The sequence below is a fragment of the Gopherus evgoodei genome, chromosome 13, assembly GCF_007399415.2.
Source record: "Gopherus evgoodei ecotype Sinaloan lineage chromosome 13, rGopEvg1_v1.p, whole genome shotgun sequence".
In the NCBI taxonomy this organism is placed as follows: Eukaryota; Metazoa; Chordata; order Testudines; family Testudinidae; genus Gopherus; species Gopherus evgoodei.
Window position 1 is genome coordinate 6,761,665 of NC_044334.1, and position 11,664 is coordinate 6,773,328.

At 44.5% G+C, this 11,664-nt stretch overlaps 1 protein-coding gene across 2 annotated transcripts; it reads right to left on the reverse strand.

Annotated features, from left to right (window-relative positions):
• Positions 1 to 716: 716 nt before the first annotated feature.
• PSMD9 (proteasome 26S subunit, non-ATPase 9) lies at positions 717 to 8,407 on the reverse strand. 2 transcript variants are annotated; one of them, XM_030583008.1, is made up of 6 exons: positions 8,249 to 8,407; positions 7,815 to 7,917; positions 4,865 to 5,058; positions 3,690 to 3,791; positions 2,536 to 2,624; positions 717 to 1,480 (listed from the first exon to the last, which is right to left on the reverse strand). In XM_030583008.1, the coding sequence occupies exons 1-6, from the start codon at positions 8,363 to 8,365 to the stop codon at positions 1,453 to 1,455; spliced, it is 633 nt and encodes a 210-aa protein (XP_030438868.1). In that variant the 5' UTR covers positions 8,366 to 8,407; the 3' UTR covers positions 717 to 1,452. The 2 variants fall into 2 exon arrangements, with proteins under 2 accessions (XP_030438868.1, XP_030438869.1); XM_030583009.1 differs by having other exon boundaries at positions 2,498 to 2,624.
• Positions 8,408 to 11,664: the final 3,257 nt, after the last annotated feature.

Here is an 11,664-nt window from a genome sequence, read left to right on the forward strand (position 1 = left end):
CACCGGTGTAACAGGTTGGTATAAGGTCCTACTTCTGTTCAGTTCCTCCTCGCTGGTCCCTTGTTTGTGCTTTAAGCAGGGACTTTAGGCCTCTCCCCCTGCACACTATATCTGATTCTGCAAGAAGGATAACCTAGACTTTGTTGATTACACTGGCTGGAATGTATCAATATCTCTGACTGAAGACGTCAGGAAACACCAGCAAGCAGGAAGAATATAGCTGAAAAGCAAATGAGCCTACCACATATGAAGGGTTAATTAATAGGTGTTTTAATAATTAATTGGCATGGAGCCTAACAGATCAATAGGCTACTTATAGCCATGGCTTAAAATCATCTGTAACAGCTTCTACACCAGTGCTTATAATCATACATAATATACTATCCATGTCTGTAATATACTTATAAGATGCATAATTTATTACTCCATTATAGCCTATGGTACCTCAATATTAAAAGGTGTGACCAGCTGATCTCTAGATACCAGTGTTGATCTGCTTCTGTCAGGTCCAAGTTTGCTCAAAATTGAGATTTTGTAAAAATAACCTTTTCCAAAAATTATGACAGCTACAATAAAATCAAGTATGCGTCTTTTTTTTTTTTAAAGAATTCCAATAGAAATTGGTTTAAAAAACAAACCAAGCCAATAAAAGTTCCCTTGCAGTGTATGCAACCCAAAAACTACAGCACAGAAAATAAAATTAACAAGAAACTCAATATAAACCAAATTAGAACTATATTATAGTCCAAGCTATGAGAAAGCATCAAAGCACCCCTTCAATCTCACCAATTTAAGATGGAATAAATTAAACAATTAAAAAAAACAACCTTTCAGATATAGTGACCACAAACGTTTTTGTAACACAATGTTCAAAATCATATTTGTACATTTCTTGAGTGTGTACTTGTATTTCATTGACAATATAAAATGCAATCCAGAAATTGGAGTAATACTTAGAACATTTGTACAATGTGCTGACCTGTTCAGGAAGACTTTAGATTAAAAATGAATGTAAATTATCACCAAAACACCAAAACAAAAAAACCCAGCTTAACTCTTTATTGGTAAATGTTACTTCCCATGAACAAAACAGAAAAAAACACATTCACTAAATGTTACAGAATAATTTGGCATGGATTCTAACTAAACAAAAAGCATGGACCTCACTTTGATCTCACGCCTGATTTACATCAGTGCAAGTGAAGTCAAAATTAGGTCCTATGACTCTACAATCTATTCCCTATGAATCAGTACAATTACTAATCATGACCACGCACAGGTCTGTTGAAAGCAATTCAGGTGCAGTATATCCGGCAGGCTGGAGGTCGGAGCCTCGGAACCCATTATAAACTCTCCACTGTCACCAAGTAGATGTAGGTTGCAAAGTGAACTTTTCAAACCAGGCTGGAGTTCAGAAAGTACAGACTTTGATCTTATTGTTTTCCAAGCCAGTTATCTTTGCAAGGGGAGAATATTGCATCTGAAAAAAATGTAAAGGAATAAATTAGGTCTTCTGCATTCAATCCAGAGTAAGGAAATAGGGGAAAAGATATTCATTTTTTCCTGGCCCCTTTGTAATCTTTGAGCTTACTACGTAAAGAGCTCCATAGCCAGACCCTTCCCCTCCTGTTAACCAAACAGAGCCCCCTTCACCTTCTTAGCCTCCCCAGTGGGGCAGCGGGCTGCTAGACTAAGTCTTCCCCATTCCCAACTTGATCTCTTGATATGATGCACCAACTCCACACTGCTGCAGCTAAACCTTTAACAACTGACTTTTAGATCATGTCTTTCACTGAAGGATCTAAAAGTGATCATCAAATCTGAAAGGGTGATCACAGCAGACTGAACCATGACCAACACCACATGGCAAATTAGTCCTGTCCTTAATGCAGAATCCATGGTTCTGATCCTGTGTGAAAGCCCTATCCACTCTGTTAAGTGGAGAAGAATACTGCACCCAGCTGAACCTGCAGAGGGAAGAGCCTGTCTACACTATAATTCCAACAATTTTGTGAGCCTCAAAGATTGTTTTCCCTGGGTAGACTGAAAAACTAGGTTATAACAGCATTAGAGGATCCAATCTACATTCTGAAAACATATGGGGCCCTATTTCCCTCAGGCACACACATGGTACAAGTAATGCCCACTGAAGTCGGTTCCTGCAGTGAAGGAATTATACTCCAGGGCTGTAACATGACACTGTAGCATGGTTATAACTAGATGGTTTGGGCCAGTCTACACAGGAAAACCAAACCATATTATAAAGTAGGTGGGGCACAACAGGGTGCAACTGCAATGTGTACAGCGCTAGCACTGGCCCCCCTAGCTAGGCAGGTCAGAAGTACCCACTTGATAATGAGCAAGGTGGCACTCAAAGACTTTGGTACTGAGATAGATTCCCAGGGGAGGGCAGAAGGCTCAGGCTCCATTCCGCTCAGCAATGCGTTTTCCAGTTTAAGGCTGGTTAATGACATGACAATTCATGCACTTCGCCAACCTGAACTCAGAGGCTGTGGTAGGAATTGGCATGCCTACCCCAGCAGTCCTTTCCCAGCCCAGTGCTTTGGCGTGAGCCCGAGGTGTAATTTCTTGCCGCCACGGATCACAGTCACACTCAGTGGTTTCTGAAATGCAAAAAAATAAACAGCACCGTCTCTTGTCAAGTTGGCTCTGCTCTCATTTCCCTCTCCCCCTAAGAACATAAGAATGGCCATACTGGATCAGACAAATGGTCCCTCTAGCCCAGTATCCCATCTTCTAACAACGGACAGTACCAATTGCTTCAGAGGGAGTGAAAAGAACAGGACTATTTATAGAGTGATCCACCCCTTCACAATCCCAGCATCTAGTACTCAAGAGGTTTAGGAACACCCAGAGCACGGGGTTGCATCCCTGACCATCTTTTTAAACTCCCCTCATACGGAAGCTGTTCCGTAACCTTAATAATTTTTGTTGCCCTTCACTGTACTTTTTCCAATTCTGATATTTTATTAGATGGGCCACCCAGAACTTCACGCAGTATTCAAGGCACGGATATACCACAGGTTTATATAGTGGTGTTTTGATATTTTCTGTTTTATACATATGCATCCCTTTCCTAATGGTTCCTACCCCGTTAGCTTTTTTGACTGCTGCTGCACATTGAGTGGATGTTTTCAAAGAACTATCCACAACTCCAAGATCTCTTTCTTGAATGGTAACAGCCAATTTAGATCCCATCATTTTGTATGTATAGTTGGGATTATGTTTTCCAATGTGCATTACTTCGCTTTTATCAACATTGCATTTTAAGGCCATGTGGCAGGATACCTCTTCTTCTTACGGAGGAGAGTCAAAAGCAGCTCTTTCTGAAGCTTATCACCATTATTCCTTGATCAGTCAGCAGCAGGCACTCTCAGTAGGACAAAGCATGATGCCTACACACCCTTCCAACTCTGTCAGCCCAGGAAAGAACTCAAATTCTTAACTGTTCTCCACTGGACCCAGTTGGTCTCAGGAATAGTACTGAGCAGTATAGCTACAGGATCAACATTCACGTCAAAAGCAGCAGCAGGATAAGCCTAATGTTTGGTTTCCCAAGTAGGAACCCAAGACCAATGATCTCTTCCAACTATCACAAAAGAAAAAATATGTAACCTTCTGTTCAAAGACTGAAAATAGAACTCAGCCGAAGCTGGTAACCTGCTCACCCCTTCACTGTGCTGCACCACGGTGGCAATATTCTGCAGCGTCTGGAAGTTGTGTGTGTCGACAGAGCCAAACTCAATGATCTCATCATCAACCTGTAATCCCTTTACAAAGAAGCAACAGGAAACTAAGCATCATTTGCCCTCACATACACACAACACTTTGTGTTTATATAACATCTTTCGTCCAAGGACCTTAAAGCACCTGATGAACATTCATCTAGGTCAGGGGTGGGTTACCTATGGCCCATGGGCCGGATTCGGCCTGTTGCTTAATTTCATCCAGCCTGCGCACGGGCAGCAGGTCCCTTAGGCCCCTTAGGAAAGGCTGTGCCTCCCCAAACAGCCAGACATGGACTGACCACGCTCCACTCTGCCCAGCCCCACCCCTCCTGTTTACCACCGCACAGTGTGCGGCTCCTCCAGTCCCCCTATGCTACAGCCAGCGGTCCAGCACTCCAGGGCCACCTGCCTTCCCAGTGCTTCTCTGGGGCTGGGGCCATGTGCCCAGCCCTCCCGGCACTCCTCTGGGACTGGGGGGGCTAGCCTGGGCCGGGCTCAGGGCCACAGTGGGGGGAGGCCTTGGGGCTCCAGCAGGGGGGCAGAAGGCTTTTGATCAGACCCTTGCTTTTAACTTGTGTATGGCCCGCAATTGATTTTTTTCTGTGGGCCACTGGCCCATGACAGAAAAAAGGTTCCCCACCCCTCATCTAAGTAGTGCCTCCATTTAAGAGTCTCAAAGTACTTCTCAAAATTGAGTAGATTAAGCCTCACAACCCCCCAGGGAAATATGGGAGTGGTATTTATTATTCCTTCTATGGAGATGGGGAAACGGAGGCACATAGTGGTGACATGGCCTTACCCAAGGTCATATTGTGTGTCAACTGGTGAGCTGGGAAAAAAACCCATTTCTGATTCCCACACCCATGGCCAACCCATTAGCTAGGTGTTCAAACACGGCTACGGCTCTACAGGTTACAGCAACGCACAGTTTACACTGTGCGGGCTAACGGGAATAATTATGTCCACCAGAAACGTTACAAGCAGCTGGCAAGAATCTGGTTTAAAAACAGCTCAAACCCTGCTCCTGATTGCAGGTGAGTGGGGAGGGCCACCTGCCATATCTGGGGCCCAACTGGCAGAGTTTGCACCATTGGAAGCAAGATGATTGAACTTGCCGAGATGCTGGCAGGAGAACCTGGGGTGACAGCATTCACTCTTGCGAAGGGCTGCGGCAGACTCTGGTTCTGATTCATTGCCTCGGCCTGAGCTTCTGCCTCATCCTTTGCCTGCTTCGCCTTCTCTCGGGCATGCAGCTGGTGGAGAGCTTTTTCCACTTGCAGCATTAGGGCCTTGTGGTCATTCTGCAAACCTAAGGGTGAGAGACGTTAGTGCCGAGAAATCATGTTTTCATTTAAAGTCCTTACCTAACAGATGCATTTCTCTCTCTGGATGAGATTCCTAGCTTTCAATTAAAAGTATTTTGTTCCTCTTGGGCCTACACCGTGAGTGAAACTGTGCTATCAACAAACATGTGTAGCTAGCATAGCTGTTCCTAGCTCAGGTTCCCCGACCGGTGTGGCCACCTGAGAACCATATTAAATCTATGTTAGTAACCCATGCTCCTGACTATCTATCTATGGGAGTTAATCAGTGTTCCCAAATACACTACAGGATCCACTGCATAAGGCTAGCCAGTTACAACAGTCATCACCTAACAGTGCCATGGTTACAGACTGAGAGCTGTTTCACAGCCTTGCTCATGAGCAGTAGCGATATACAGTACACATACACAGCTGTGCGTTCACGCAAGTTGTGAAGAAACAGCCATGTTACAAATTCAGTAAAAAAAATTCATAGACTAGACAGAGAATATGGACTAGGGAGATCGGTTGCTTAGTGTTTATGTGGACATCGAATCACCCCCTACATGCAACACATTGCTAAACAATGACTATTATAATACAAAGCAAGCACTAAATTTAAAAGGCACAATGTCAACTAGTTTTATTTATTTTATAAAAAACACAGGAAGATTTTACAATATGACTGTTCTCATTAATCATTAGTAGGTGCATTAATAATACTGCACACTGCATTTTAAGAGATTCAATTTTATGACTGAGCCAGTCCTCTGGCACTTTTGTAGTACCTGACCAGAGAGCAAAACTGCTTAGAAACACAATTCAAACTGACCCCACTATTTTTATTTTCCAGACTGAGTGAAATGAAAATATTAGGGCTGTCAATTAATCGCAGTTAACGCACGTGATTAGCACACACAAAAATAATCGTGATTAATCGCACAGTTAAACAATAGAATACCAATTGAAATTTATTACATATTTTTGGATGTTTTCCTAAATTTTAAAATATATTGATTTCAATCACAACACAGAATACAAAGTGTACACTGTTCACTTTGTTATTTTTATTACAAATATTTGCATTGTAAAAATGATAAACAAAATAAATAGTATTTTTCAATTCACCTCATACAAGTACCCTAATGCAATCTCTTTATTGTGAATCTGCAACTTACAAATTTAGATTTTTTTTTTGGTTACATAACTGAACTCAAAAACAAAACAAAGTAAAATTTTAGAGCCTACAAGCCCACTCAGTCCTACTTCTTGTTCAGCCAATCACTAAGACAAACAAGTCTGTTTACATTTATGGGAGATAATGCTTCTGGCTTCTTACTTATGTCCCCAAAAGTGAGAACAGGAGTTCGCATGGGACTTTTGTAGCAGCACTGCAAGGTATTTATGTGCAAGATATGCTAAACATTCATATGCCCCTTCAGGTTTCAGCCACCACTCATCAGAGGCCATGCTTCCATACCAATGACGCTCGTTAAAAAAATAATGCATTAATTACACTTTTGCCTGAACTCCTTGGAGGAGAATAGTATGTCTTCTGCTCTGTTTCTCCCGCATTCTGTCATATATTTCATGTTATAGCAGTCTTGGATGATGACCCAGCACATTTTCATTTTAAGAACACTTTCACGCAGATTTGACAAAACGCAAAGAAGGCACCAATGTGAGATTTCTAAGGATAGCTATAGCACTCAACCCAAAGTTTAAGAATCTGAAGCGCAGTCCAAAATCTGAGAGGGACGAGGTGTGAAGAATGCTTTCAGAAGTCTTAAAAGAGCAACACTCCCATGTGGAAACTACAGAACCCGAACCACCAAAAAAGAAAACCAACCTTCTGATGGTGGCATATGATGAAAATTAACATGTTGGTCCACATTGCTTTGGATTGTTATCAAACAGAACCAGTCATCAGCATGGACGCATGGTGGGTGAATCTTTAGTGCAGCTGACATGTAAATATATTGTGATGCCAGCTACAACCGTGCCATGTGAATGCCTGATCTCTCTTTCAGGTGATACTGTAAATAAAAAGCAGGCATTATCTCCTGCAACTGTAAACAAACTTGTTTGTCTGAATGACTGGCTGAATAAGGAGTAGGACTGAGTGCACTTGTAGGCTCTAAGATTTTACATTGTTTTATTTTTGAATGCAGGTTTTTTTGTACATAATTCTATATTTGTAAATTCAACTTTCATGATAAAGAGACTGAACTACAGTACTTGTATGAGGTGAACTGAAGAATACTATTTCTTTTGTTTTTTACAGCACAAATATTTGTAATAAAAAAGTGAGCACTGTACACTTTGTGTTCTGTGTTGTAACTGAAATAAATTTGAAAATGTAGAAAACATCCAAAATATTTAAATAAATGGTATTCCACTATTGTTTAACAGTGCAATTAATCATGGTTAATCTTTTTAATTGCACAATTCATCACGATTAATTTTGCTAATCACTTGACAGCCCTAAAAAATATTAAACAGCACTAGGAGGTTATCACTATAAAAATGGTTGCAATTCTTTGAGTTTTAGTAATCTCTGTTGTTTATTAATAAACTAAAGAAACTCATCCTTTTAAACAGATGAGTTTCCCATCCATAATGTCCCTTTGTGTACAGTTGCCAAGAGAAAAACCAAACCAAACCAGATGTTTGTAAAACAAAGAACCAAACTTCTGAGAAGTGCTGTCTGTTTAATTTAGCTCAGCCCCCGTGAAAGATGACCTTTTAGGACAGAATTGCTTACAGATGATGTTATGCCTGGCTGCACGGACTTGGTACACATCAACATCTGCACGTGGATACCCTTCAGCATCAACCAGCGGCTCGTTCATCCCGACTCCCTTTTGCTGCAGGGCAGAAACACTTTTCATAAAGTGTCAAGTTGCTCCGGTCTCAACAAATTGTTGATTAGGCTGAACTAGCGCGTTAGGAACTGCGTATGTGACGCTGCATTGCAGACACCCCCCCCCCGGCTGACACACATCACACACAGCACAGCTCTTTGCACAGAACCCCCCCCCCCCCGCCCCCGGCAGTGAGCCCTGTGCACGTGAACCGGACAGATCCCCCCGCCCGCAGCCCGCAGCGCTGCACAGACACCCCCGAGCCCGGCGTGCGAGCGGGGGGGGGGGCAGCAAGGTCCGGGTGCCCCCCGCAGCGCCCCGCGCGCGCACTCACCCCCTCCAGCACCGCGTAACAGGCTTTGATCTGGGCCTCGAGCTCGTCCTTCCTGCGGACCAGCTGCTGCACCTCGCGCACGCTCAGCGCGTCGGCCCAGGCCTCCTCCTCCGCCATCGCCCCGGACCTGCAACAGCGCCCGCGCGCGGGTCACGTGCCGCGCAGCAGGATGGGCGGAGCAACGCGGGGAAGCGCCCCGCCTCCCGGGGCTGTGGGCGGGGCTGGTGGGGGTGGGTGGAGCCGGGTGGAGCAGGCCCCGCCTTCCCTGAGCCTGACAGACACATGGGGCAGGTGGGGCGTGCAGGGGGGTCAGTCCCCAGAAATGATGCCTCTGCCACAGGGCACAGAGCTGCCGTGCCTGGAGAAGATACATCTATGCAGAGAGGGTGCCGTGCCCAGACAGAGAGTATCTGCTAAAATGCACCCATGGGGGGCACAAACCAGCCCACCCCACCCCACCCCATCAAGCCTCTCCCTTGTGAGGGTTTCTGAACGGAAGAACTTTGCAGTCATTTGCAAGTGCTTTAAAGGAGCTGTAGTCACCCGGTCACTGCCTCTTGTTATATCATTACAGCACTTTCCGGGCCAGGTGTGTGAACATTTGGAGAGAAAAATCACCTGGAAAAATGCTGCAGAGTTTCACCTTTGAATTGTACTGCTGAATGTTCTATTCCCCTTGCAAGAGAAATTTTATAATGGAAACAGACTTCAGGGCAGCAGGCCCTGTATGTGCTACTGTAGTTCATCATCATGTAGTGCAAACTGAAGAGGCAAATGCCTTCTCAAGATCACACGTACACACAGTTTCACTGAAGCTATTTACATGTTTTAAAAGTGTTTCCTGATCAGCTTTTCCTAGTTTTGTTGCCTGTGAATGTTTGCAGATAGCTTTTGAACTGAAGAGTTCTGCAGTGCTGGCTTAAATCAATACCACGTGGAGGGCTGGAGTGGGGGAGGATGTGCAGGGATTCTTATCTTTTCAGCAAACATGTTTTTAACCAGTTTCATGAGAGAAACACTGCACTTTTGTATGTTCCCAACATCAGCTCCTGCAATAGCTGAAAAAGTGACCAAATGCCATTATGCCATATGTTGTCAAACTTTTAGACCCTGGCTGCTCTGTAGATTTCCACTGTCTAGATTTTGGAATGATGGAGGCTCTTGGGAGCATGTATTTTTGTTTTGTCAAGGTTTTTTATTTGCAAGAAATCTCATAACAAGTATGAATGGAGCTTCAAATACTTCCTTGTTGGACGGAGGAGAGAATGCTTGAATTGATTTGACTTTGAACTGAAAAGGAAAATGGGATTTCAGCCAAATATAATAAATACAATCAGAGATGACAATTTTTTCTTGCTTGTCTGGACAGAAAAAAACATGCTAGAGAAGTGTACTTGAACTCTGGCAGACAGCTAGGCTAAACCATAGTCTGATAGGCCTCTCCTCCCTCTCCAGCTGGGTTGCTGGTGAGCAGGGGTGGCTCCAGGCACCAGCACACCAAGCACGTGCCTGGGGTGGCAAGCCACAGGGGGCACTCTGCTGGTTGCGGCGAGGGCGGCAAGCAGGTTGTTTTCGGTGGCATGCCTGTGGAGGGTCCGCTGGTCACATGGCTTTGGCGGCCTTCCCGCAGGCTGCCGCTGAATCTGCGGGACCAGGGACCTCCCGCAGGCAAGCCGCCGAAGGCAGCCTGCCTGCCATGCTTGGGGCGGCAAAATACCTAGAGCCGCTCCTGCTGGTGAGTGTGGTTTGAGGGAGGGTGGGCAATGAAGAAAAAAGAAAATGTTTTCTTAGGGCATGCCTGACACCAGCTCCAGTGCTCTCACAGGCACAGCTGTGGGACAGTTCTTCTTGTTGGGCTTGAACAATCTGGTCCCTGAGGAGACAACAGTGTGAACTGGTGGAAGGACTCAGCAGAAAAAAACAAACTCAGCTGCAGTCAACTGGGTCTTTCCCTTACAAACAAATCAAACTAAATTAACAAGCAAAAGTGAGAAAACAGAAAACTCCTTAGCTGGGGTTCAGTGGAGTCCTATGACCCCAGCCCTGTCCTTGCTGAAAGCATTCTCTCCTTGTCTCCCAAGCAGCCACTCAGCTCCTGTGTCAAAGGAGGGGACCCATTTTGCTGGGGCCCAAGTTGACTGCCTGCAACCTGTCACATCTTGGTTGTAGTAAGATGAGGCCCTGAAACATAAACCCTTGTATCAGAGGCCTGGTATGAGGTCTAAGGCCTGAACTAAAGTAAATGGTCAAGACTTTGCTAGCATAAAGCAAAGTTAAGCTGTAAGCCAGAGGCAGGCCCTGCTCACAGAAGCTGGCAAGGAAAGAGCTGATGTTGCAAAAATACCCATGTCTAAAAGGTACTGGACACTAGAGATACCAGAACACTCTGATACTTGCACATTCCACACAGATAACAGGAACAGGGGCAAAAGGGTAATATGATGGACAGAGTTGTTTTGTTTGAACCAACATGGACAAGATGAGAAGTGGCACCTTACTGCATAGAGGGTTGTACCTTACTACATAGAGTTGCACCTCAATATGTCAGGAGTGATGTGTAACTTGTTTGCACCTGTGTATAAGAATGCACCCCTGAGTGGATATCTTTGTCCGGTCTAGGGGGCAGTGGGGTGTCCTGCCACTGACTGAGCTGTGTCCATTGTCAGGGAGCACGTATGTACTAGCAAAACTGTAGACATCTGATCCAGGGAGCTAGAGACTGTGTTTGGTTTGGCAATAAACCTAGCTGGGTGCCTTCATACCTTAGCTGAGTCTGTGGTCTTTGGGGGTTCTCTCAGGGTCTGCACACAAAGGGAACATGCACACAGCTGACTGTTATCAACATTGGATAGAGTAGAGCACCACACCAGTGGCGTCTGATGACATGATAACATGTTTGTTTCTGTCCACACAGGGAAGAAGAAACCATATTATAACAGGGTTTCCCGGTTCCATGAGGGTCCTGCTTTTCCTCTAATTGGTGTCAATCAGACATAATGGTGGAAACCATAGGCGTACACTGCACAGCCATCAAGTAATAGATTTTGATCACTGCTATTCTATTCTAGATTTGAAGCAGCAATCTAGAGCCGAAAAGCACCCTTTCCCACTGCCAATTCCTTGAACAATCCATGGCCACTCTCAAATAAGGTTTCTGTTTTAAAAATCTCTCTGCAGCAAACATCTGTAGATTCTGGTACTGCCAGAGCCCTGCTTCAAGGAGATGGTACCTGATGCGTGGTCCACAGACTAAGCTCAGTGAAATCTGGTGTTAATCAGAGTATGGAGTTACTCTAGGTTTACACCACAGTCTATGAGAATCTGGCTCCTTCTTTTAGGCTTTCCTTAAATAATCTGACTCACAGATATGCTGCAGCGTATATGAACTCCAGATATTATCCCTTCCACAGCTCATT